Source organism: Neocloeon triangulifer, unplaced genomic scaffold (assembly GCF_031216515.1).
Source record: "Neocloeon triangulifer isolate White Clay Creek 2 clone unplaced genomic scaffold, ASM3121651v1 ptg000015l, whole genome shotgun sequence".
Taxonomy (NCBI): domain Eukaryota; kingdom Metazoa; phylum Arthropoda; class Insecta; order Ephemeroptera; family Baetidae; genus Neocloeon; species Neocloeon triangulifer.
This window is the reverse complement of record NW_026775557.1, coordinates 7,198,323-7,225,739: the sequence shown is the minus strand read 5'-3', so window position 1 is coordinate 7,225,739 and position 27,417 is coordinate 7,198,323. Positions and strand designations below refer to the sequence as shown.

General features: G+C 36.8%; 3 protein-coding genes across 7 annotated transcripts in view; 2 read left to right on the top strand and 1 right to left on the bottom strand.

The window, feature by feature from the left end:
• The window catches only part of LOC132202816 (peroxisomal membrane protein PEX13), a 58,543-nt gene that overhangs the window by 8,901 nt on the left and 22,225 nt on the right, over positions 1–27,417 (top strand). The gene's annotated exons all lie outside the window — the stretch shown is intronic.
• Positions 142–27,417, bottom strand: LOC132202648 (anoctamin-10). Of its 4 annotated transcripts, none has more exons than XM_059629685.1 (14): positions 27,215–27,417; positions 3,084–3,325; positions 2,934–3,017; positions 2,748–2,877; positions 2,582–2,698; positions 2,338–2,522; positions 2,119–2,280; positions 1,926–2,036; positions 1,722–1,854; positions 1,536–1,666; positions 1,326–1,415; positions 867–1,121; positions 621–812; positions 142–544 (listed from the first exon to the last, which is right to left on the bottom strand). In XM_059629685.1, the coding sequence occupies exons 1-14, from the start codon at positions 27,252–27,254 to the stop codon at positions 290–292; spliced, it is 2,127 nt and encodes a 708-aa protein (XP_059485668.1). In that variant the 5' UTR covers positions 27,255–27,417; the 3' UTR covers positions 142–289. The 4 variants fall into 4 exon arrangements, with proteins under 4 accessions (XP_059485668.1, XP_059485669.1, XP_059485667.1 ...); XM_059629686.1 differs by lacking the exon at positions 27,215–27,417 and adding an exon at positions 4,472–4,632; XM_059629684.1 differs by lacking the exon at positions 27,215–27,417 and adding an exon at positions 4,087–4,367.
• Positions 6,205–21,243, top strand: LOC132202282 (uncharacterized). Of its 2 annotated transcripts, none has more exons than XM_059629101.1 (16): positions 6,205–6,409; positions 11,237–11,315; positions 11,428–11,636; positions 11,714–11,991; positions 12,610–12,965; positions 13,025–13,217; positions 13,273–13,459; positions 13,516–13,647; positions 13,700–13,934; positions 14,105–14,264; positions 14,321–14,492; positions 14,600–14,778; positions 14,846–14,944; positions 15,003–15,144; positions 15,201–15,419; positions 15,569–21,243. In XM_059629101.1, exons 3-16 carry the CDS (start codon positions 11,477–11,479, stop codon positions 15,688–15,690), a joined length of 2,634 nt encoding a protein of 877 aa, XP_059485084.1. In that variant the 5' UTR covers positions 6,205–6,409; positions 11,237–11,315; positions 11,428–11,476; the 3' UTR covers positions 15,691–21,243. The 2 variants fall into 2 exon arrangements, with proteins under 2 accessions (XP_059485084.1, XP_059485083.1); XM_059629100.1 differs by having other exon boundaries at positions 6,206–6,409; positions 13,513–13,647.

Genomic DNA, 27,417 nt, shown 5'->3' with positions numbered 1-27,417 from the left:
CTACAAAATAATATACTTTTTAAATAATTAAAATATCATCATTGTTGCAAAGCTATTTTTTTTTAACTTTTATCAAAAAATTTTAGAATCTTTGAATTGTATAGGAAAAATCAAAGAATTTTAATACTTTAAAAAGAAAATAGCAAAGGCAATAACAATAATTATACTAAAGATTTCAACAGTTCAAGACTTTACATCATTGATCACAATAAACTCTAGTAAAATGTAAATTACAATTCAACAAAAATAAAACTGATATGTAGCATTTGTTTTGTATCATTTTTTCGTTTTAGCTCAATTTGAGAGCTTTCGTCGACTGATAATTTTGTCTCGCCAACGCAACTCTGACCCACTCTGGCTGGGAGGGAACGGCCAGATAAAGAAGAAGACCCAGAGCAATTAATGCATGTTCTAGAGCTCCCGTTGCCAATGCCCAATTCAGTTCGCTCACTCCTGGTGCTAAATTTTCCCTCAAGCCTGGCATCAGGTACAGAAGTGCGCAGTTTGTACAAATGGAAATCACACCGACGGCTTCAAAGGCGCGCTGGAAATTTTTTTAATTCATGTTTATTCTTTTTCATAACAAATATTAATGAGTTTTTTTTTTTAAATAAATTTACCTGCCAGGCACCAACATCTTTCACCCTTTTAGGCAAAGGTCTGCGAGTAACTCTGCACAGTTTGAAAGCGTCAGCTCTGACTTCCAGCACGTTATTTACCACGGCGCAAATTGCGGCCGCGGGGTAGACGGAGGAAAACAATATCACATATCCAAATTGGATGAACAGTTCTAAATAATCGTCGTACGTGCTCTTAAAAATTCCGCCAATTAATTTCAAAAGAATGTTTCAAAATAAACAAATTACCTCGTACTCATCTCGCTCCCCTTCCGCCACGGTCTGCAACACTCTCACGTCATTTACATCAAGTTCTGGCGTATCCGTAAGAGCTGAAAAAAACGCCAACTTGCTTTTAGAGCCGAGACTGATGCTGTTCTGTCGCCGCCTAATTTTTGCTCCTGTTCTATCCTCGTAGGGTAAAATCGGTTTTGTGTCTTCCTCGGCTGACGAGGAATCGGAATCGTGGTCTTTTTGCGTTTTGTTCCCGAGAAGTATGCTGACCTAATAATTTATTTTATTAATTTTAAAATAGTGAAAGGAATTAAACTAAATCCACTTATTTTCTACGATGGAGAACCAATTACGAAACTCAACTATTAACACCAAAACTTTTGCTCTGAGCCTTTGATATGGGCTGAGAGTTGCTGCCTTAATAACAGTGAGACTTAGGAAGAAAACTAATCCGTCGAGTTGCGCTTCTTTTACCTTGCGAGCGTATTTGAGCAGGAAGTACGGGATGATTGCCTCTTGGAAGTGGTTCAAGAATTGCAACAGAATCAACATCAAGGCAATTTGCTAAAATTTCAACAATAAATTAAAAAAGATCGGGATTGAATAAGGAAAATAAAACTGTCGTGTTTGCGTAATTTGGCGTGTAATGACATTGCACAGAACATGGAAAGCAATTTAACTCACGTAGCGCAGCATTTCTATGTCTTGATAAACAAAGGCGATATAAAACAAGGCCATGAAATTGTTAACAAACTCAAAAACGACCAGCTTCAGTACTCGGTGACGGTCAAATTGAGATTGGGTTCTGTGATTTTCTGTAAATATATTTTAAAATTTTTTTTCTTAAAAAGAAAATTAAATAAAAATTACCCCATTCTGTGAGCCAAGTGGCGAGTTTTCTGTAATAAAAATTCATTAAAAACACTAAAGCGGTGTAAACGATGCTCGGAATCATGACTAAAGCTTGAACTCCTAAGTCTGGCTCTGATTGAGTGCCATCCTCCTATGAAAATTTTTAAATATAGTCACACACAAAATAATTAACCAAATTTTCCCTTGATTCTTCAAATTTACCTGCATCGTTCCCCAGACTAGAATAATTTGCTCGGCCCAAAATGAGGCAAGCATTATATAAAAAGCAACTGCCGCACAGACCAAGGCGATGGGCCAAGACACTGCGTACATCTAAAAAAAAAAAAATATATATATATATATATATATATATAATATTTTGAACTCGTCTCTTTATATTTATCTAAAAATCCACCTTTACAAAAGACTTCCATCGCGGGTATTGTGGTAACAAGCGTCCCGTGACCCTATCTTTGCCCATTAGTCCCCTGAAATTGGCTCTCGGCTCATCGTCCAGCCCAGTCGTTTTAATCGTATTCCATGAATATGCTAAGCAGTTGCTGTGTCGTTTCCACAACTGCGAGTTACACTCAACTTTATAAATGGGTTAAAACTCAAAACAGAAAATCCTTACAACCAAAAACAGGATGACCCAAAACGAATTGAGAATTGTGAAAATCGCCGGCAGCAAAGACTCGGGTCCAGAAAACCACATCTGGACTAGACCGAGCAGCATTGGAAACAAAAGGGCCGTCGTGTAAAAACCCAGGAAGCTGAAATACATGGCGATTGCATCGCCGAAATAAGCACGTATTTCATCTGGAATAATCAAAATAATATTCCAATCTTTTTCAGTTCAACTGCCGACATTTTTGCACCTATGGGTTGGTGCGAGAAAAAATTGCAGTACCACTGTTTTCTCAATCGTCGCAAATTCTCTTTGTTGTGTAGAGGGTAGAAACTTTCTAAAAGTCCTACTTCGTGAAATACCTCGACTAAAAATAATTAAAAATTATAATTAACCAAAAAATAAAGCAATCGTACTAATTGACTGTCCATTGTAAAGGCGCGCCGTGGGGTAGCTTGGTATGTGATCGTCCTCGGGCAAGGCCCTGATTCCTTGCATCAACCCGTGCAAAACTATAAGTCTTCTTTCGGAAGAGCTCAGAGGATCCTGCGGCGTGAATTTTTGCATTTATTGTGTGGCCGTTGTTTGTTTATTTTGTTTACATTTTGGCCTATGAGCCTGAGATCGAGTTCCTCGGCCGCTTCGGAAATTCGAGCCGCGGTCGCAGAAATATGTAATATGGCACCCTGAAAGAGACACGCATTTTTTTTTTAACACGCTGATGCCTAGCAGGGAATTTTCTTTCTACAGACATCTTTTTCGTCACAGCCTGGTTGTCTTCTGAGCAGAAGTTCGCCACCCCCTTTTTCTCTTGGCCCTTTGATTTTCTTGATGAGCCATTGCAGTGCTTTGGGGTCAATGCCAGGGGCAAATCTCAAAACTAAATAGGTGGTTTTTGGGAAGGCATCGCAATCAGCCGGTTCTGCAGGTTCGTGTGAGTCGATTTTCTCGCAAGATTTTATTTTCTTTCTCGCAACTTTTGAGCCCATTTGTCCTAAAATTATGAAAAAAAATTTAAGCCTTACAATTAACTTCAGAAAATTCACTCGAGATTAAAATTATTAATGCATTTTCTTGATATTTGATATATCTTTGATAATTAGATGTGTGGGTTAAAATATTTCAAGTATTTTTTTTTTATAAAAATAAAAGAGCAAAAAATAAAATTGTTGCTGGTAAAAGTTCAAAATTCGTATTTATAATTTGCCTTATATATAAAAAAATTTAAAGTTTGTTTTAAAAAAAACAATTATAGTTGATTAGATTAGTTTAGATTATCATTTTGTTTTATTTTAGCCAAAATTTTAAAGTAAGTAACAAACACACACAAAATATCCCCAAAAAAGTTAAGTTTCTCTTAGAACATTAGTTACGGAATATCAGAAGTTGATATCTAGCGATAAAAGTGAAACAAAAACTTTTTTGTTGATGGCAGGGGTCAGAGGGAATAAAAAGCTAGCGATAAGATTTGAATAAAAATTGCACCAATTAAATAGTGACATTTTCAAAATATTAATAATTATTTTATTTTAATTTAAATGACTTAAGGCAGAAATAATATCATGCAAATGAAAAACTTCCTCTTCGTGACGAATGTTACAATTAACAACGCGACTACTTGGCAAGTCGTACGTGGCTTGCCAGAAATATTACCTTAAAAAAATCACGCCGCTTTGTCATTATTTGTCGCGTAAATTTTCTAGAGCAGACGGGCGCCAAATATTTTCATGACACGATAACAAAAATTCAATTTACCAGCACTTGTGAAAATATGCACAGGCAAAAGCAGCATGGGCTCAACAATCAGACAACGCGATGCAGGCTTAAAGGAAACCGCAAAAACTCCGATTGGAGCGCGCATGAACCGCACGAACGCCAACACTCGTCGGAATTATTATCACTTCTCGAGACGATGAAATTATTTGATATGGGAATTAAATCATGCGCCTTTTGCACGTTTGCATTGAGAAATCGAACATAAATTATTCACTTAAAAGGAGCCAAAATAAAAATGAATCAACTAAAATTCCATATTTAACATCAGCATAAAAATAAATTGACAAAAGATATATTTCCGAGTTGTGCTTTTAAAAAGGTTAAAACGCCAAGTGTTAAAAATTGCAAATCAAGATTTTCTCACCTTTCATGCCCGCGGTAATCAGTCAAATCAGACCAAAGGAAAGAGCGAGGCCCCTATTGTGTTGAACTATTTTCAAGTCTAATTTTAGCCGCATTGCCAATTTGGCCGATTTAAAAAAAGCTGTAGCTGCCCAACTTTTAAAGTTTCTGCGCTGCAACGAAACGGGTTCCGCGGCTCGCTGTAGATGGCAGCTGTGAGTAGAACGCGATATCGATCAAAAGCCGCACGGCAAATGAAATTTTTGCTAGCAGTGAAGCGCGGTGCATCGCGCCCAATTTTTTTTTAATTCCGCAGGAAATTAAATTTTTCAAGTAAAAAATGCATTTTTTTAAAGCTTGAAAAAATCATCAGGATTGAAAAAAAAATTAAATTGCTTTATCTTAATAATTATTTCATTAATTAAACTTTTAATTTTTTAATTAAAATTTATTTTTGTTCGGACTTTTTGTTGTTTTTTTTCCTGTGCTTCATTATGACATCCAAGAAAATTTGAGAGTGCTCCGGTGAAGGGGCCTTGAGGGTTGCACTGAGAATGACAAAGCACTTTCCTCCCCCCTTGCGTGGAAGACAATAAAATGCAAAGAAAAGGATTGAAATCAGAAGAGAACGAGAGAGGAAATATATTCATTTCTATGCACATGCTTTTGCGTTCATTCTTTCTTTTTGTATTTTTTTTCTGGCGCTGCTGTTGGTGAAGAATAAAAAATAATCTGCAAATCCACGCATGAAATTCGCACACAACCAAAGATGAGAGTCTATGGTTGATAGAATTTCTTAGATACACACACACACACAAACACTCCGCCCTGGAGTGCCTCCAAAAGTGGGCGGGTTTCAAGTATCGGATGCGAATATCGATGCGAATTATACTAAATTTAATATTTTGCTCTTTTTCCTTGAAAATTAGGACCAAATTTCAAGTATTCAATTTTTAACAACTAATTTATCAAAATTTACGGTTTTTTATCATTTTATTTCTTTACTTTAACATGTGTGCCAAAACATGCAATACTTTTTCCTGATATTTTGTGTTAATAATTTAAAATTTAAATGAATTGAAAAAACACAGCAAAGCTATTTTGACATATCTTGCATTACTTGGCGCCTTCGGGAATTGAAGAAGTAAAGTTTAGTAAACATGCAACCTGCACGACATGTTTGTAATACATGCTGCGTTTCCAAACTTTGACCGCTTTAAAAGATGCTGGACCGAGCCGGTTTTAAAACGATAAATTAGGTAAAAAAAAAATGCAGCAAAAAAGGGGGCAAAGCTTCAGAATAAACTCCATATGATAAATAATACAATTTAATGAAAGCCAAGGAAACTTCACGCTTTAGAAGCCGTACTAAAGCAATGACGCATCTTTCTTTTGACCGAGTCTGACGTTATTAAAAAAAAGTATGTTTGTGAGCAAAAATTAATTCATTTGATAAAAAAAAAACTGTGTATTTGGAAATATTTATATTACTGTATTCATTCCATATATTTTTTTGTTCGTGTGTTTGTTTGAAATTAAAACTCCTCTTTTTATATAACTTTTTATAAATAAATAAAGGCTAGAAAACTGCGCATCAAAAGTAATTTAATCGGGTTGGGAATCGATTTGTATGGTTCCAGTGTCAGTGGTCGGAACACGCACTTTAGAGAATCGGGGCGAGGGGCCTTGTGCTCTCAAGCTGCAGCCCGCTCCCCCCTCCCTCTCTCGCGGATCCCCCCTGTTGCCCCTCTCGCGTTGATCCAAGCGGCAGCAGTAAAAGGATGAACTCTACTTGCGTCATATCATATGCTCGCCGTGTTTCATGTGTAATGAGTGAGTACAAAGGAAGCAATGCTCGCCGATTGTGAGTGAGACCTCTCGGAGCCAAAGTGGGCCGCTTCTGGGACGTGTTTCGGGCGAGGGCCGCCGAGAGAAGAGACGACGGGTGCAGATCAGTATGGTGAGTTCGCGATTCCCACGGCGCTTCCGAGGGGCCGCGCTCGGGGAGCTAATAGGCCTGCCCCGAGGGCCCCCGCGGCCCCGGCGCCCTTGCAATTCGGACGCTGGGGCCTTCAGGGGGGTCGAAGAGGGCAGTCGGCCCCCGCGAGGGGCCGATTCGCCGCGTTTGGGGCCTTCAAAGGCGGCCCGAGGTTGTGTTTTGAAGAGGACCACACATGAGCGAGGAGGGGATTGATATTGATGGCCGAAGGAAAGAAAAAGCAGCCGGGCCAGGCTGTTGAATGGAATTTTTGTGTCCAACCTTTGAGGAGAATTTATTAGGATGATGAAGAGTAGAAGGGGCAAATTATCTCACCATCACAATGTTGCGAATTCTCGCAAGGCGCGCTAATCCACTGCGAGTCAAAGGAGAGAGAGAGAGAGATGCTGCGCTCGCTCTCACTCGCAACGCGATTTTATTGATGTTTTTGTTTTGCCATGGCCGGCCGGCTCCCTAGCAAAACAAACACTCGTTTGACGCTCGCCGTCCGTAATTCGACTCGGAGGCCCCACGGCTCGAACCACCACTTCTTGGCCCAACTTCGGGGCTGCAATGTTGACCCACGCGAATTTGGGTCTTTCTGCGGAAACACGTGTTGATAATGTGGCACAAAAGGCCAACGACAAACTTGCTTGCACTAATGGTACGGGATTTCTGATGCGTTTCGTTCTCTAATTTCTCTCTCGCCACAACGTTTAAATTCTGGCTTTTGTTAAAAAAAATTTTAAAATTTGTTAGGGAAAATCTTGCGATATTTTTTTTGTAACAGATTATTTAATTGAACTGAATTCCTTCCGTACAAAAATATTCCATTTTGACCTTTAATTGTACAATTCCTAAAGTAAGAATGTGAGAGGTGGTTCTAAAAAAGAAATCATAAAAACAATATTACAGAACCACGGAATTGACAAAATAACATCAAATTAAATTAAAAAAATCAGCAATTATATTAATAAGTACAATTAATTGTATTAAAGTGGATAAGACCTCATTTAAAAAATTTAGGTTTAAAGTAAGTTCACATAATTTTTATATCAGTTAACATTAAATAATATTTGATTGAAATTATTTTAATATATTTAATTATTCTTATTATATATTTTTATTTTATATTTCAAATTTTACTTAAAAGCTTATTAAAAATGAGTGCATTAATTACGCTTTTTATTTAATTTTAGATTTTTTAGAATAAAAAAATAGTTTTTTTTTCATTCTCTAGACTTTATAAAACACTATTGGGAGGCATAACTCTTAAAGAAAAATTAGAGGCCATCAGAGAACCTCAGCGTCAAACAGCGCAAATAATTTCCCGGGGCGTTCCAACAGCCATTTAATCATTCGCAAGCATTAGGCCTCGCGAATTTGGGCCCAAGCTGGTTATATTTGAATTAACCCATTTATCATGGGAATTGTCCCGTCAGAGTGCGTGGGATAGATTATTTTTTATTCCGCCAGCGAACGAGAGAACGCGCGTCACCTGAAACAGGATTTTTGAGCGCGGCGACAAAAAGCAGGCAAGCGCCTCTCCTTGGTGCGCTTTTCATTTTTGTCACTTTGTCTGTTGAATACCAAGCGTGAGGTTGATTTAGCTGTATTGTTGTTTTGCGAGAGAGCGCAGAGACGAGAGTGAGTGCCTCTGTTTCAATGCGCGAAACAGAGTCGGAGTCGCTCTTTAAAAACCAGCGGCCGCCTTTATGAAAATTCTAAAGCTGCGCCGAGAGAGAGCTTCCTTCAGATCTCTCCTTTTTGTTCCACCAGCCGCCTGTTGGATTTTTATTTCCTCCTTTATCACATTGTCACGGTCAATTAATGCGCTTCCTAAGCTCTTCTCAAAGCAGTTTAGAAAACCACGTTTTCAAATATAAGGTTCCGATGATTAACAATTGCAGACGAAAAACAATGTTCTCATTAAAAAAGCTTTTTTGCAAACTGCTGAGCCAAAAACACGGAACGCAAAAAATTCTATTTCAGTCATGGCAGCAATAACTAGTTGTTATCTATCCAAATAGGTGCAGCAGAGGAGGACGCAGCGCGCGCAAATATATTTTTATAACTTTTGAAGAGAGGGAATTAAAATTTAGATTGCGCGGCGTTCTCCATCCCCTGCAGCGGCGAGAAACTTTCAAGATAAAAGTGGATTATGCAATGATAACAATTGCAATAAATTTTTATTAAATTAAATTAAAGTAATTTTGCTGTTTTAATTTTTTTTATTAAATATTAAATGTATTTAAATCATTTTTTAATTTTTTATTAGTTTTGATCAGCTTTATAATTTAAAATGTTTGAACGAAGTATTTCGGCATAGAATGCACCAAGTTAAATCGAGTTAAATATCAATATGTAGATATTTCTCTCTACTGTACTGGACTACAGGTTCAATAATTATCAAATTTTAAAAATTTATATCGTTTAAATGCCTCAATGTGCAATTTTTGTTTTAAAATAAGAAGACATGAATAAAGAAAAGGTGCCAAGATTAGTTAAAAGGGAGTAATTTTGCTTTTATTACAATAAAGAAGTCCCAAAAGTGAGATGACATTTTAAATAGAGAAAACCTATGGGTGTGCGCCAAACACGATGTACTGAGAAGTGATAAGAAAAAACGCGAGCGAGATAGTGCGTCAAAGAGGAATTCATAAACACCGTGTTCAAATAATAGAATCCATCTGTTTTTGACCGGTAAACTTTTACGCCAAAGGGAGAGGGAGGAAAAATTGTTATGAGAAGCGCACATGATGCGGATTCATGGAAGAGCCGCGACCCAGCAAGTAATTTATGTTAAGCTTTTTCCTGTTGCTTGCTCTTCTTTGCGCGGCACACCTTTTCCGCTGAGACAATCCTCTTCGCTCTGCACATTGCTAATGCAATTTATGTAGAATACAATTTGTTATTAAAATTTGCACCCCTTGCTGTTTTGTAATTAGTTTTTCTCCAGCAGATTGTGAAACGAAATTCAGAATGGCGAGTAAAAACCGAAAACTTTTCTCATGCCTATCGTGAAAACGTAAATTTTTGGCGTGGCTATAAATCATGGAAATTGTAATTTTTGCCAATAAACAGCAATTTTGTTTGCCTTGGGAACCCAAGCCGGGCCGAGAGATGCGGACTTAATTACTCCAAATTTCGCAGGCCTTTGTTTTGCAAAATGCCAAACAATAAATTAATGGAGCGCCATAAATAACTTTGAGACGCAGCTTTAGGTGCACGATGGGAGGACAGGCTCTAATTTGGCCTATTGCGTGCGTCGGCATCAATCACGAGCCAATATTTTAGCGAGAAAAGTATGGAATAAAAAAACTAAAGACGCATTTTATTGTGAATAAATGGCCATCGGGCCTGAAAAACCCCATCGGTACCTCTTTGTGCATTAGTCATCCCAAGCCAAAACGCACCGAATTTTTGCCTGCTATGGCGGTGGTCATTAAGCAAATTAATTCTTTGTTAACCAATCGACCTATTTAATTGTGCCCCTTAATTCTCTGATCGAGAATTGGATTTGATTGGACGAGAGAGCAAAATACTATTTGAGCGATTTGTGAACGCGGTGACTAACGCATCTCTTGTTCCAAACTCGCCGGCTTATGTAATTGAAAAACAAAATTAAAATAATGTATTATTTTGCAAGTAAATAAATAAATAAGTGGGAAAAATATTGTCACTAAATTACATGCAAGAATAATTTAAAATATGAAGTATTCATTTTGAGTACGTTTTGATTGCTTCAAAGAAATAATAAAAATTTTAGTTTCCTCCTGTTTCATCTAAAAATTCCAAGATTTAAAAAAATGGTGCAAAATAACCTGTTCAATAAAAACTAGAATTTAATAGATCTTCTACATTTACATGTCACCTTCGAGAAACTTCTTTCAGGAAAAGGAAAACTTTTAACAGGTTTAACACCTTGAGGCATAAAATCAGATTCCAGGAATATTTTAGGATCGGTTACCACCTATGATTAGTTTAAAAAATTTACAAATAATAATACTTTGTATAAACAATGGCTGGAGAAATTTCGCTCACACTCGAAAACTCCCAGGAAGTGAGGTTTAATTTATTCACAGCGCCCTCGCAAATAGATTGACAGGTGTTAGCCTCGGCTCGTCTTAAAATCAGCGGCGGTGGGCAAAAAAAAAAAAATGCCGGGCGCTGCTTCCGAGAAAAAAGCAGCGGGCCCGTGAAAAGTTGATCCGCGCCCAATCGACTCAAAGGCAGCTGTGACTGTTATTTTCATGCATGCAATAAATTATATCTGAGCCTGCGTACGCAAAACTGCATGGTGTGGGTACATAAGTACGTAAACACCACGCTAACTTGCTTATTCAAGGTTGAGGTAGGCAGGCCAGTGCCTCCTCTGTTCACTTGTACACAAGCGCAAGCACAAACTATGTACGCGGCACACGTGACTCGAACGAGCGATTTGCAGTCTCGCTGTTTTTCTGCATTACCAAGATATTATGGCCTACATCGTAGCTCCGAAATCCTGTTCTTGCGAGAGACAAAAAAGCGTTGACTAAAAGCGCCCATTTAACTCCGTAAAAGATGACTTTGCAAATGTTATAGGAAATTTCCATTTAAATTTAAATTGCATAAATAAATATTTAATGTTTTTTGAAATTATCTATAAAAATATTTTTGTGTAAAGAATGAATAAACATTTTGTTGGGTCAAAATATGGATTAGAATTAAAATTATCTAGAATAAAATAGAAAGTAAAACACTTTTGTTTATGATTAAAAAAATATATGTTAGATGATTATTAAAAATCCTTTAAATTTCTGCTTGCAGGGTTCTGAGAGATCGAGGTAAATCCACCATACCGACCAAAGCCAACTTGTCCTCCCTCTGCAAGTATAATGTGAATAAGGTAAATACAAATAGAGCAATTTGCACACCGTTTTATTTTATGCCCTGCTTGATTTTTGACCTTCCTGCATAATTTTGTTTGCAATCGCTTGAATTTGAATTTTTTCTTTCAGATTGGGCACTGATCCTGCAACTAGGTTTGCCGAATGTGGTTGGGATCGAATGGCCCCAGCCATGAAGCTGACCACTTCCCTCTTCCCTTTCTCGGATTATTTGAAACTGAACTCAAAATTTTTGCGAATTGGCCCTCCCTTGATGAATGCGATTTTGGCTTCCCTCTTCCTGATCCTCATTTCAAAAAATGCCTACGCCCAGGACTCAGGTAATTTACAGTTTTGAGCACGCTTTTTCCCCAGCAGACATTTATGTTCCATTATAAAATTTGATTGTTTTTTTTAGACAACGCACCAGAGCTGTGCATTGTTCGCGCCCTGGACAACAGGCACGTGTCCCCCTGGCTTAGCCAACCACGGCGAACCCCTGGCTGCTCGAGCCACGGCCAGCTAGGCGCTGACGGCACCGAGGTGCATGTCATTCGCGCCCTGCTGGACAAGGGGTCGCAGCTTTTGCGGCCACCAATGGCCGCTGGTCTCATGCCCATCGACCTACTGCTGGACTCGACAGATCACAACTCGTCGACTAACCCCATCGCACTTATCCTCAGCTCGGATCGACCAGTGAGTTTATTTTTCAGATTGATATTTTTAAAGAAAGCTCCAGCATATGAATGTAAATATTTATAACGGAAGTGAGAAACAAAAAAAAAAAAGGATCGCCAGGCTCCTTTTTCTTAAAACATTGGCGTCGAGAAACCAATATAAGACAAAAAGCAAACCCGAGTAACGTAAAAGTTACAAATAGCATATTTTTTTCATAGTGTCAGGCCAAGAGTCTCTTTGGCATGTGAAGGTTGCGCAGAAGGCACCAAAAATTTTATTATTTCTTTAATGCAGCAAATTACAAAAGGTCATAATTTTTAGTTTATCTTTTTGCTTTACTTTATCCCTTAATATAGATGTTGACCAAAATGTTTTTTTAACAAACAAACACAATATTATTCATTAGGATCGCAATATTTTTAATCACTATGATCAATTATTTGGACAATCAGATGCATTACCATAATAAATGTTTTAAAGATCCAATGTTTTAATAAAATTGTATAAATTTGTTATAATATATAATTATTTTAATTTATAATATTTAAAAAAAATATGTAAAAAATTCTACATTACAGATAAAAGTTTCTTAAGTAAAGTGGGAAATAATGCTAAAATAAAACATTAAAATTCTAGGTTCTGTGGCGCATATCTGGACAAGGTTTACCTAGTGGCAGATCGCACTCGGTGGTCGTTTGCAAGGAGTGTCGCGTGGAGAGTGGGATTAGCTTGCAAGTAGAAGGCAAGGACTGGCAGAGCAAGAAGGCCCTGGTGCGGTACACCAAGAAGAATTGGGGCGCCATCACTTCCTTCACGGAGGTGCGCGGCGCCAACAAGTTAGAGTTGATGATCGGCTTTGGAGTGCCAGGCGAGCGGAGCTCAGAATGCGACACCAACAGCAACCAGATGAGCCCCGTGGCTTCGGCCACCGCAATTGTGCCCCAGCAGGCACTCGGCTGCTTCAACGGCGATCTTGTCGGGACGAGCTATGGGTCGGTAGATTTGCTTTTTTGGTAGGTTTAAAAATTTCTAATCAAAATTTGAATTTCAGTGACGTTTACGTTGTCGAGATTGTCCACCAGGAAATGATTCGACACCAAGAGATAATGCCCCCAGTGAAAGTCAGTTTGCTAGGAGAGAGCAAAAGGCCTGTGCTGAGAAACATCACCCTTTTTCTGAAGGCGCACAGACCTACCAAGTGGCAGCTCATTTCGCACGGAATTGACGGAAAAATTATTGTCATTGTAAGTTTTTTAAAAGAAATATCAATATTTTATATCGAAACATTTTTATTGGCAGAGTGACCAACAAGTTGAGAATTCAGACATGGAGGAAAACCAGAGCATTGAGGTGCGAAACAAAGAGCTGCCGGACAGGATGGACGACTTGCTCTTGTCTGCGATAAATTACGGACCGTTAGTGTTGTACGCCAGGACCGAAAGGGCTTCTGGGTTTGAAGTGATTGTGGCAAACACCAAAGATGCTGGTATTTTATTTGTAAAAAAATTAACTACAGTATTTCAATTCTCACTCAAATAGAAGATGAGCAATTGAGTGGCGATATGGCTGGGGAGGACAAAATCACAGATGCCAGCTCGATGGTCAATCCCCAGCAAGTTACGATGCAGCACAATGTTTTGAGGTCGACGGTTGTCAGCAGTTTGAAAAGTGACGGTTGGTCAATTTTAATTAAGCAATAAACCAAATTAAAGCTTTTGATCATTAGAGCAACACCACCAGCTCATTGACGACCTGCGCCGAGAGATAACTGTCAGTTGCGAGCCGAAAAGAATGAACATCAGCTTCCCCAAAACGTTGATGTCCAAGCTTGGAGTTAGGTCGATTGCCCTCAACAACCCCTCCTGTAGGTCGCAATCCAACGACACACACATTTGGCTGAGCACCCACATCACATCTTGCAACACCTTGAGCAGCAGTGAGAACGATAAAACGGTTTACTCGTGAGTTTAATTTTTTTAATATTTGAATAAATCCACAAGGAAAACATTTTACAAAATATATTAAAACTTTGTCCAATAAAGTGGATGTTAAAAATTCAACAATAAATTTTTTTACACCTCTTAAATATTATCTCAGTGTGTGAGAAATCTGAGACTAATTTTTTAACCAGAAATGCTGTTCACTTCAAATTTGGAATGGACGAAGTCTTGGACACAGAGAGTGATGACGAAGACCAGGAAGACGATGACAAAAAATTGCGAGTGGTCTGCAAGTACATCTCAAAATTCCCAGGACAGATTTCAGTGATCTATGGCGGTATAGATACCGATGTAAGACTGAATGGGAATTATCTTAAAAGCATTTTGACTTAATTTTTTGCACACAGGACGAACCGTCTGAGAGATTGGATGGCCCAAGCAGGAGCAGCAACGGTCACAACTTGTACATGATGGAACTCTACAAGGATAGAAACCACTCTGACTTGTTATCGTTTGATTTTGGGCCTAGTCTTGTGACGTATGACGACAAAATTTTTGTCAGGACATGGATTGAAAGCGGTATGTGAAGTTTCACTTATACACATTTGATAAGTCTCTTGCACAAATTAATATCTTTTGGCTTAAAAAAAAATCAGATTTTTTTATTTTGAAATATTGTATTTCAGGTCTGCCAATTCAAGTGGTACCCGAGAAGTGCTGGATTTCCAACAGCTCCGATTACCGTGCCACAAGATCCGGAACAATTTACTTGGTCAAAAAAGCTTGTGCTGCAGATCTCTCGGTCGACGTTGAGGACCATTTCAGCGAGAGGTCAAAGCATCGACACGGAGGCTTCAACTTCCAGGTAATTTCACATTTTACCGCAGTTACAAATTATAAAACCTAGTAAATGTGTGCAAATAATATTAAAGGTCAACCGAGCCTATTCTGAAATGAACCTTTTGTACCTGCACTGTGCACTGGGATTGTGCACTCACAAACCAGAACACGCAAGAGGCAATCTTTTGATCGTAAGTGGACATTTACATTAGTTTAACGTGTAAAATTAATTTAATTTTGTGATTCCAGTGTGCCAACCAAGCGTTGAATTGCTTCAAAGGGGGCATGGACTATTTTTCCTCGACTGCACAGCAAATTATCACCAGGGGCCCCATCAAACTTGTACCTCGAAAGGCAAAACCAATGCAACCTCATGGCATGGCACCAACTGGTTGGTGTTTGAATGTTTTTGAGGCAAGGGAGAGTTCATGAATTTTCTGTTAACAGGCATGCCACCAGTGGACCCAGTCGGCCTGCCAGTTTCCCCCTACAACGGTTTGGCCACGAAAACTCCAACTGTTCAACACACACCTGTGCCTGAGACGAGAACAACCTCTGTTAACCCAGGAAATATCTCAACAGAGATGGCTGCCGTTATTGCCTTGATCGCGTTCTTGATCGGTGTTGTGGTTACTGGTGCCATGTGGTTCATTCATGTGAAAACAGGTAATTATTTAGCTTACGGAATTCTAATTTTGTTTGTCCAATTTTGTTTGCTTGCCTCAGATTTAAATTAATGACTTTGAGACAATTTATTTAATGGGAAACTTTTTAATCCTTTTAAATTGGATTAAGTTTAAAATTTCCAATTTCAGACCCGTATCGAAACGGCCGCAAGGGACACCAGCAGCCAGCAATTCAGACAGCTTCCCAGCAGCAAAGGTCATCGCCAGCGCTGGGTATGAACGGGCAACAGGCGAGTAGTGCTGCTATCTGATAAGGGCAACTGCGTGACAACTGTTCTCAAAAGTACTACTTCGTATTTATTTTAACTACCTCGAGAGCTCACCGAGTAATTATTAAGAATTTTTGCTGAAAAATTACGTGTACTTGGGACAGCTCAAAGCTTGGCTAAATCCTAAATAGTATTTATTACTAATGAGCGTAAAGTGTATAGGTTTTGACATTTTGATGGCTGAAAGCCTGTTTATGTGACTCGACCATTAGTTCTGGATTTTAGCCACACACACACCTCTCAACTGCCATAATATTTTACATTCTGATTTGTGTACAGACACAGAGAGCCACTTAAAATTTAATTTTTTATGTTGTTTATCCTACACACTATTCCTCCATTCTACCTCTATTATTTTTGAATTTCTGCAATTTTAAGTCCTACACATCACACACTTTTGCATTTACATTTTACACAGATGTTTTTAAGTAATGTTTTATGCAGATTTTACTTGTCAATGCCGTTCCCGTGCGTGATTCAATTTCCATTTTCAGAAGCACATTCCTCCAAGCCTTGTCCTATTTAATTTAAGTTGTTTTTTATCTACTTATTCATCCTCCCTCACGCACCGACGTGTTTTAATTATTATTTTCCGACGAGACTTGAATTCAGAAAAAGCAAGGAAGGAAATATATTACCTCATTTGTTAATCCACATTTGCTCAAGATGGTTTCTAACCGTGTGTATTAAAAACACTACTATGTACTACTAATACTATTTACAGCGTGCTTTAAGTCAGCCGAAGCCTTGCTAGTCGAATTAAAATACGACAAACACTTGGCTGAACAAAGCAAACCAACAAACATTCTCACATTTTGTAAATGATGGTGCCACAAAATCGCAGGTTATAGATCAACTAAAATCTCTTTTTTCACTTCTCTCTTACTCTTTCACTCTCTTGCAAAACAGTTTTTAAAGGGAAAAAACTCTTGAAACACAACACAACTTCATTCAAGAATTAAAAAAAAAAAACAGATGAATTGTATTATTAAAGGCTGATAACAAAGAAACAAGAGATGATGAGAATTTCATAAAAATACAAAATAGACTGATACATGTACGAGGATACCACAAGATACATTATTAAGTTATATTTTACTATATGGTGTACAAATGGTAAGCAGTGATTGTACCTTGCTTAATGGTTTTTGTACACTGACCAGTTTTTATAATTATTAAATAATCAGTTCACGTTAGAATCTTGTTAGTGCTGCTGAAACCGTAACAAAACAAAAAAACAATATTTCACCGCAGCTCTTGTACTCGGCAGGGTTGCTTACAGATTTAAGTTAATGACATTGTTTTTCAATGATTGTCTACTCGTGTATTGGTTACTTTTAACTGGGAAAAAAATAGTAACTCCTTCAGTCTAGTGTTGACAAATGAAATCATCTCTCCAACCAAGTATTGTTGGCAGTTTTCGGGCTGATTAAAAACATTTGAATAATTTCTGGAACGCCAATATACGAAACCAAAATACAGAATGCATCATACATACACACTAACAAATAACACACCGTCACTTGCAAGCATATTAAAGTTGCGAAAAAATTAATATGATACCGGCAGCCTGAAGTTAAAACAGCGCCTTCAAAAATTCCTGTTTAAAGAAAAAAATATAGCCCGTAACTTCAAACGATAGTAATAAAAGTTTACGAGGATGAAAACGGGGTACGTTCCTTGGTGTTTCTGCTAACGAATAAACAGTGCATTTCTCCGTTTTTAATGTTAAACAACAATCGTACCTGGTGACTATTACATTAAGAGGATTACCTAGGCAAACGCTCGTTTAACGAAACTGATAACAAACAAAAAATATTGTCCAGTGGTGCGGAGATTACGAGATGAAATAATCTGACTTTGCACTATGCTAATGCAAAATATTTGATTTGAAATTAAAACTTTTCACAAATCTTAAAAATTCTATCCAGAAAAAAAATAGTATCCCTCGCTATACGAAGTATTTTCTAAAAATGGTTGAAATCTATAACGGGGCAAAGAAGTTCTTGGGGTGAGAATTGCATTGTTACTTTTTGCCAAAAGTAACTAAATAGCTACTTAAAAAAAAGATCCACCTCAAGGGTGGCAGTGGCACAACCCATAAGCTAACTATAGTGGCAGGTCCTTTACCGAAGTTATTTTCCGATTGTGACGTCACTTAATTTTTTTTAAGCGTTGAAAGTAAGACGTTTTCTCAACAAAACACTCAGGGTCTTGTATAAAGCATAGTTATATTTTTATTTTCATTAATTTACTTTTTCATCTTTGATGGTTAGATTTAGGTGGATTTGTTTTAAATTTGTAGGTCTACTCATAATTTGTAACGACACAGACGAGAATTGCCGCGTCAGAGGAGCACTGAAAGATCCAATGAGAGAGCATTCTTTCGCTGCTGCCATATTATTTCTGATTTCAAACCAATTTTATGATCTTTCATGACATGCACCTACGTACAAGGGTGCCGAGTAGGGATTTTATTTAATTTGCAAGTATTTTTCGTCCGCGTTGAATCTTGTGGATTAATATTTTTCGCTTTTCAAAATTAATTAGCACATTAAATCAAAAGCGAAACATTCAAGCAAAAGCAAAATTTATCGAGAAGCAGCGAGGCTCGCTTTTGGGTCACCAAAGCAGAGCGGCAAAAGCACGGTTACATATTAGAGTACTTTAACCATGTATTTGTACCAGTTGTGGAAAGTAACTATTATTTAAGTGTGTACCGACGGGAGAAATATATTTATCGTGATTGATGGTGGTTAGCGTGTAAACAATTGATAGGTCGTAGTTTGCGCTACGATTCAAGCCAAGGAGGGGCTCCATACCAAATTCATAGGCGTTAAACATGATTAATTAAATCTTCAAATTAATTAATTAGACGATTAACTAGTTATGGTTGTAACCCATAAGATTTTAAAGGTGTGTAATGGAAAGTGGAAACATCTTGCAAAAGGAGGCGCAAATTATATTTAAGCTTCTCAAGAAACTGCACGCAAAAATGGTAGAGAACAAAATCTCAATTTAGAGAGCATTCGCGTAATTATTTTTAAATATCACGTATTTACGCAACGCTATTTACTATGTGGTACATAATATTTAGAAATCATGTAAAGAAATTTTGAAAATTACTACGCCCTTACAAGTAAAAAACGCTCTTTTGGTAGATATTTTTGATCAATAAGTCGAGCTTATTCTTGAAAATCAATTTTCATCGGCACTGCTGGCAGTTATTTTGATAAGTAACAAATTTTTTTTTGTATCTACGTAGTACGTAGATTTGTTTCTAAGAAATTGGCTGAGCCTTTTTTTACATTTTTAAGATTTTTACTATTGAAAATTCGTCTCCGAGAGACACATTCTAAAAATCGATAATGATTTACAAAAATTTCGAAAATTCGGCTGGTTCCACTTTTCACACTTATATTCTAGTGAAAAATACTTTTAAGTCTTAATTATCTACTCGTGTAATTTTTATCATTTAAAAAAGCGTTCATAATTTCGAAATTCACATTTCGGTTTCGTTAGTAAAACAAACAAACTGAAAAAATTCAAAGCCCTCCTCCTTAACGCAAACATTGAGCGAGCTGGAAAGAAACAACAAACAGACAGGATCCCAAGTCAGTGTCTTGAATGAGTGTACTTTGAATGCGGATGCGAACTTGCAGGCGGGTGGGTCAGTTTCCTGCTGCATACAACATTTTTTTAGGTGCAGTGCAGGAACTGCGAGAATCGCGGACAATTTTACTTTTGAGACTAAAAGACTGAAGAAGATCGTGCATATGCGAGACGGGTGCATAAAATTTTTGAGTGAAAGTATCGAGCGAATGCGAAACAAACGTATGCACTCTGTGCCAGATTTTTTTAACACATTCAGAAGAAAAAAAAAATATTGATGCTGCATGATCAAATGGAATGCAACATATATAGAGCACACAATAATGATAGGAGAAATTTTGGTGGCAAAGGAATTTTTAAAAATACACAAGCCCGTAAAAACAAGATATTTTTAATATTTCAAGTAATTTGCGCGATCGCAGGAATAATTTTTTTAAACGAATGTCAATGTTGAAAGTCGATTTTGTATATGTTGTGCGTGTCATTTGTGTACTAGAGTATTCAGCAATCCACTGCAGAGAAAAAAATTCACACACTAAAAAAAGGGGTAAATTATTTCACGAAATTTCTGATAGGTAGTGCCAAATTAAGCTTCCTGGGGGCAATTTCGTTTCTTCGCATGTCTGTGGTGGATTCGTGTAAATGTGATTTGAATCACGGAAAGATGTACTGCGAAAAAATTTCTTACGTGACACACTCAAACACAAGAGGTGTAAATATTTTAATTATTATGCAATGATCTTAAGGGGATAATATTGATACTGAGAGTGAGATCTAACATTAATAATTGAGAGTTAAATATTCAGGTGCGTGCTGCCAAAAAGTAATTAAAAACAACTACAAGTAATGTATATGAAGCAGAAAAGAATGAATTAAATCTTCTGCGTCGGGTTGGTTGTGGTCGCGGTTGCACGTTGGTTGGTGGTTTGAATGATTGTGAAGGTCTTTGCGAGAGTTAGTCAAAAAAGCGCCAAATTCAGAATTCAAATCGTAATATTATATTCTTTAACGAAGGCAATCGGATTTGAGAATTTGCGCCTTTTTGTGCGTTTTTAAAATTATGACACTGGAAATTATAACGTTTGTGTAGAACTTGGGAATCTGAAACGAACAAAAAAAAATATATCTTTCGTTGCGTTCATTGAATTAAAAGAATTTGTACTATATATTGTTGTTTTTCGAAGCGAAATTAATTGAACCATTCGATCCACATGCTTTTGTGGGACTCGAACAAACCCTTGCAAAACCATGAAAAAAAAATTTCACATTCCCTTGATCGGATCAATCTTCGTAGACTTCGCAAAATGAACTTTTTAATTGGTGTTTTTAATCAATCGAATCAATAGAAGAATTGTCTACACTTTGAATTTTAAATAAGAACATTAGTGATTGTAAACTGGATACTGTATGCATATTATTAGTGTAAGAAAATCAGAATCGATCAAACAGCCTCCTCAGCAATAACGTGAGATGTGTACAGGTCGCGAGCGCGCGAGACTCGATCTGAGTTTCGTTCGACGCACCTCGGATGCTGTTTGGGTCGCTCCGATTGATCCGTGTGTATTAAGCAGGAAAAGAAAGCACTGGCTGAGAAACAAAGACAAAGTTGTAATACCAAAATCCGGCAGCGAATATGAAACCAAAAAATTATAATTCAACCCCGCTGTTAATTTTACCTGAAGCGAAAAACCAACTTGTTTTTATTTAATTCAAAACGACAGAGCACGCACAAGGACGAGCTGTACGCGCGTGTGTGAATGTCTTCTTGTACTCTGATAAAAAAAAAGAAGAATAAACGATTGAAAACCAGCATTCATTGTTTTGCTGATGCTGTTGTCTCCTTGGGAATCGAAACCCACGTTACAAAATGCATACATTACGTGTACAATACAAACAAAAATAAAAATGTCAACAGTAATTTCACAGTAACTTGAGTGGCTTGTTTCTGTTTTCACTCCTTCAACCCTAAAAAATCTCAGGATTAAAATAATTTTAGTAAATGTGGCCCCTAAATAAATTATTAATATTTATTTGTCCAATTTTATATCTTCCTGTTTTTGATTCAATTTTTGAAAAGTTTTATTTTATATATTTAAATAGAAAAACTATTTTGCATAATCATTAAAAATTATTATTTTAGTGAATGCGTTTTAATTAATTTTACTATTTTGTTAACAAAGTCTAGAATTTAATACTCAAGAAAATCGTTAATCCTCTTGAATCTTTTCAAGCAAAATTTCATTTTCATCATTTCAGCATTAGCCATGTAAGTATTTTAAAGGGCCATGAAAAGGAGAAGAGCAGCTTTCGTGGTGCTGAGCGTCGATTTGAATGATATGAGAGAGGGCCATGTTGCTGGGCCGTTATAACCGCAATAAAGCATCATCCGGCTGACACCACCACACGCGCCCAGTTCCTGGTACTTAAGCCCTGCTCGCAGTTTTTGAGCCGCACCATTATTTGGCATGGAGCCACAAAGGGAGCAGAAAGATGTTTAAAATTGTGGGCGTGAAGGAAGCGTCCAATTGCAATTATTACAAGACCACATAACATTGTTTCTCTGTATGCGAACATAATTTCCATATTGCGCCCCATTGCCGAAGCCGGTGCAAACCGCTTCGAATTTAATACCGGCTTAGCAGGGTTGAACAGAGATCGCTTTCCTTCTTACTGGATGCGGTCCAAATGGCTTTTAAACCCTTTGAGCGTGTTAAAATACGCAAAAGGGAAAAGACCAGTGGTATATAATCGATATTGATGATAAGAGAGTATTTTTCTTTTTCATGCAAGTGGGGCGGTTTCAAAAAATCTTTACTTCGAAGTCAATGAAATATGTTTTATCAAATTCTAATGAAAATTATAGTAAAAAAAAATTATGATTTAATTGAAAATCTAGGAACAGCAGTTTTAAAATAGCCCTCGATTGTAAAGAAATTCTTCAACAATAAACAAATTTCAATATTTGGTGAAATTTACGTTCGTTGCGCAAATCGTGTTAAAATAGTGAACCTGATAATTATCCTCTTTGAAACAATAACTTTTTTAACAAATCAAATAGGATAGTATTTCACATATTTCACAAAGAGAACAGTGTACAAAAAATAGCTACACGATCTGTACATGATGAAATTGAAAGTTACGCAACGGTCCAGCGGTTTTTTTCCTTTTTTTGTACCCTTTTATAGCAAATTTGATACAGTAAAATAAATAATTTAAATTAGCAGGAACGTGAAAACTCTTGTAATATGATATATTTATGAATCATTTCAAATAGGAGCAAGTAAAATATAAACTAAAATAATTACCAACTATACTGCAGGAATAAAAAAATTATCTAGCCACAATTAATTTTTTATTTTTCAGTGTGATTTTGCAGCAAAATTTTATGAAGTAAAAATTAATATACAAAATTTTTAACAAATAGCGTGAGTTGATTCTTGTGAAAGGTTCAAATTTAATTACAAACTTATCGTTGAAGAAAAATTGAAAAGAATTATTCTCCGCCAATTTCATTTTTCCTTCGTTGTGTAAACAAAAAAATTCAGCCTCTCCGTCTCGCAGTTCCTTAGCGGCGTAAATAAGGCGATTGTCGAAAGCAAGATTGTGTTATCTTTGCGAATGGCGAGATAATTTGGTGCCGGAGCACCCGTTTTGCGCGAGGGAGGAGGGCGAGCAGGAGCTGCTGGGATCTCACTCGTTCTTCTTCCGCCCCCGCAATGCGGCACACACACCCTCTCGCCCCCCTCGCATCCCTACGTACCGCAGCAGCGAGAGAGAAACTCGGGCTTGACATGACGCTCGCACTCTTATTGAGGTGACCCATTTCCTTTGGCCCCCCTGAAATTTCTCCAGCCGCAAATGAGACCTCAAAATGCAAATTAATGAGCTCTCTTTGCGATTGTTACGTGAGAGTTGCGTGGCTGCGAAAGCCTCGTTCGGAATAAATTAGTCAGTAGTCCTGCGCGCCACAAACCAACAGAAATGGTAATTGACCCACATTGCTATTTATTTTTGTCGCCTTATTCTTCCCATGCGTGACAAATAATTTCAGAGATAATTAGGAGGAAAGTAAAAAAAATTTTATTAGGCATTTTATATAAATTTAAATCAAGTTTTCCTTTTTTTAATCAACTTTGGAATTTAACAGAAATTCAATTTTCATTTATTGAAAAGGGGTTTAAAGTTTCCTGTAGATATGAATTTTATTCCTTTCGAAAGGACCTCTTGCAAGAAAAATTGAATCAAAACTGACGAGAGAGATATTTTTCTTTTTCCTTTGACGTCAGAAGTTGGCGAGTTTCGCCCACAGAGAATGAATAATTTTCCAAGCACGCTAAAAATATTATATAAATTCATAAGGAAATGAAAAGGGAAGTGCTGCAAATGCGATTGAATAGCAACCACTGGTGTCTGAATCCACAGAGGAGCATCGGCATCAACAAGTTTCAAGGACGCGAGAGAGAGAGAGAGACGACCACACCTAGAGGTGCCAGCGGAACTTAATTAAATGCACCCCTCCACTGCAATCGCCGTTCTACTCGTGGGGCTAAAAGTAAGAGCGGCGTCACGCGATCTGGGAAATCTTTTTAAAATCTCACAACCCCACCTTTATACAAGCACACTTTTTTTTTTCATTCGCAAAGCTGTTTTAAATTTTATGATTTTTTTCCAAATAATCATCCACTCGCAAAAATAAAAACATTTGCATTTTTTTTAAGTGAAATTTAACATTGAAACAGTGTTAAAATTTCCCTAAAATGGTAAAAATTGAATAAATTGGAAATTTTCAAGAATTTCTAGGCTTTCTATGCACCATTGCTTTATTTAACTCTGTTGTTAATCAAAGGTTTTTTTACTATTAATTAATTGATTGTAATTTAGATAAAAATTGTAGCTCATTATTTATATGCAAAAAATATTAAAATTTAAATGGACTGAAAAAAACAGCAAAAATAAAAAAAAGTGCAGATTACAAAAACCCGTATTTAACCCTCGAAAAAAATTTTAATTGAGGAATTCCATTGCATTTGGTTGCGACGGCTCCCGTTTCGAAGCAAAGCGAGCCTTTGTCTTTGCGTCACCGCCAGAATTTCGCGCTTTCGAGGGTCTCATTCATTTAAAGCCGCGCTGGCGTTTTAATTAAAGGCCTTTTGACTCGCGCACTTCGCTTATTGTGCACATTTTCCCATAGTCGCGCGTTTGCTTTTTCTAAACGAACTTTTATTGCTGCTCGACTGTGCCGCGAACGAGGATAAAATAATGCCCTCGGGACAAATACGCGCGGGCAGCGACCAAATAACAGCTTCGCAGCGCTCGCTGTACCTGTACATATTGATCTTACGCGCGCTCAGACACCACCCACACCGCCAGGGTGCAACACGCCTCGGCGACCACCGTTCCCAGAGAGTGGCTAAATTTGTAAAGCCTGGGCCGGATCAAACGCAGCCGCTTCCACTTACACGCAACAATATCCTCGAGGACTTAATTCTCAAACAAAGCCGACTTTGATTTAACTTGATCAAGAGCCATCAGGGAAAACCCTTGACTAATTCCTACAAAGGATGAATAGATTTAAGATTATTTAATTAAAATGGCCACAAAGGAATAAACAAATGTGAAATAAATTTAATTTAAGGTTTAAAACATCTCCTAATAGTCTGAATACCGACTTTGATTTATTTTAAAATTTGAATATAAATTTTGATTGAATTATTTTCAATCTCCTGATATTTGGAGAATTTAGAAATTTTATTAGAAAAAATCCCTAAATAATAAAATCTCGTTTCTTTAAATAATTTGGAGGATTTTTAAAAATTATAATTTACAAGAGCTGATTTTCTGTAAATCTTGTAATGAGAGATAATTAAAATATTTTTAAGTAAATATTCAACAATGAAAATTTGAATTCATTATCAGCATATCTGATTGAATAATTACATTTTAAAACTTCTGAAATTTAAAGAATTTAAAAATTTTCTTAGAAAAAAAATCAAACAACTGAATTTGATCGAAGCTTATGTCTTAAATTAATTTAAAGAATTATTTAAAATTTAAAATCTATTGTTTAATAAGTCTTCTTTCAACGAGAGAATCAAAATTGTTGGGCAAAGCATCACCACCAGTAGAAACAATTTTGCCAAAACTTCCGATTAAAAAACCTCGTACGACGCTGTTAGCCCTGGTTGACTTTTTAAACCTAATATTTACCAATTTTTATTTAAAAAAATTAATAAATACAAAAATAACAATAAATAAAAATAAATTAGTTTTAAATTTTAAGGAAAAATACTCATAAATAAAATACATCAATTATTAAATAATTTTAAATTTTCACCTAACGCAAATCTTGTCTAGCTGCAGTAAAACTGTAAAGTTTAAAGCGAGCAATTTAGTCTCTCTAGCGATGTTATCTGCAGGAGCAATTTCAGTATGACAGGGTGGTAAGAATTATGGCCGTATATAGTGTAAAGGCGCTCGCAGCCTCGCAGGTACAAAAACTACATAATTTGCCGAGGGGTGCGCGCGTGAACCGTTTATTGCATGAGGCACGGTGCCTTAACCACCGACCGCTGTTGCTGTTTTCCAGCCAAAGTGCTTTCTTGCTAATATGAATGAGATTTTCGCCGACGACGGACACGACATCGCGCTGAATCTAAATCTCCTGCCGCGCCTCCCAAACATTGATCAAGTTACGCGCAGAGCCCCGACAAAATAGAAGACAAGGAGAAACGCCTGCAGACAATCGCCCGCACGACGTGACTGCCACGCCGGTTGCATACCAAAAAAAAGGCGGAAAATATAGGGAAAGGCATTATGCAAATTACATGTCTGCTTTCATTATTTCTCCCTTGTGATTTAAAATTGTGCAAACATTGATGTTTCAACGAAAATTGTTTTTTAAAAAAAGATAGTAAATAATCTGACTTTTATGAAATTCCTGCAATTATTTATTTTCAACGTCAAAATGATATAAAATTTTTCAATTTTATTACCCATTGAATGTAAAAAATGCTTAACTTCAGTAATTAAAATGTAAAAATCACTTTTTTTTATTGACCGAACATTTCATAAAATTTTTAATTAACAAAAACTAACTTTTAGTAAAGATGTGAGGCTTTTTATGTTATATTATCAATTTTATTATAAGAAAATTTAAAAAAAAGGAATTTTTCAGGGTTTTTTTGCATAAAAATAAAAGTTAAACTTGTTTATCAAAATTTTTCCGTTTTCAAAGTACTTGAAAAATTCTGACCTTATTACTCGTTGCGGCTCATAAATTTATAAAAAGAGTTAAAATGTACGTCTTTGAGTGTAGAATAATTATTGTTTGCTCGGTTCAATTATAAACATAATTATGCCGTCGCACATTACATATTTGTTTATGTTTTCATACTTCCAAGGTTGTTGCACTCGGTGCACTCATTATTTTCATATATTCAATTATATGCAGCTAATGAGGCAGATTTTATCTTATGCAAATAAAATTTGCATTCTGTCGACGATGACTGTGCATGTGACTAATTGGCGACCAAAGACAATGCTTAATATATTTGCCGACCTACTTCGTTTGCACAAAGTTCATTCGTTTTGCTTGACGTTTTCTCGGCTGACACGGAAAAAGACAAAAAAAGAGTCGCACAAACAAATTTTATGTAAATATCATTAATACTGAAATAAAAATGTTTATGTTTATATCGTTTTCTATTTTTTCTCTCAACGGACGAGATCAAAATTTTTATTTCGAAACTATTTATGCACAGCATATAATATAAAAATTGACCGAGATTATTTGCACGCGATGAAATATAAAAGAAATAAATCTAAATCAATTACTTTAATTGATTATTCAGTTTTAATTGCTCGTCCGAAAAATTAAGAAAATTAAATTTCCTACCTTCATCCAGCCGCATTCCTGTGTTTCCTGCACGCTGCATACCCTCGACCTTGTGTCAAATCCTCTCTTTTTCCGGCCCTGGAGCTGCTGCAGGAATGACCGATTCCTGACCATGTCCGAAGTATCCAGGGCGGTGTCCGAAAAAGTCCACATCTGAGAATGCGTCGCGAATTCACAAGCAAATCTGTCTCATCTGATCACAC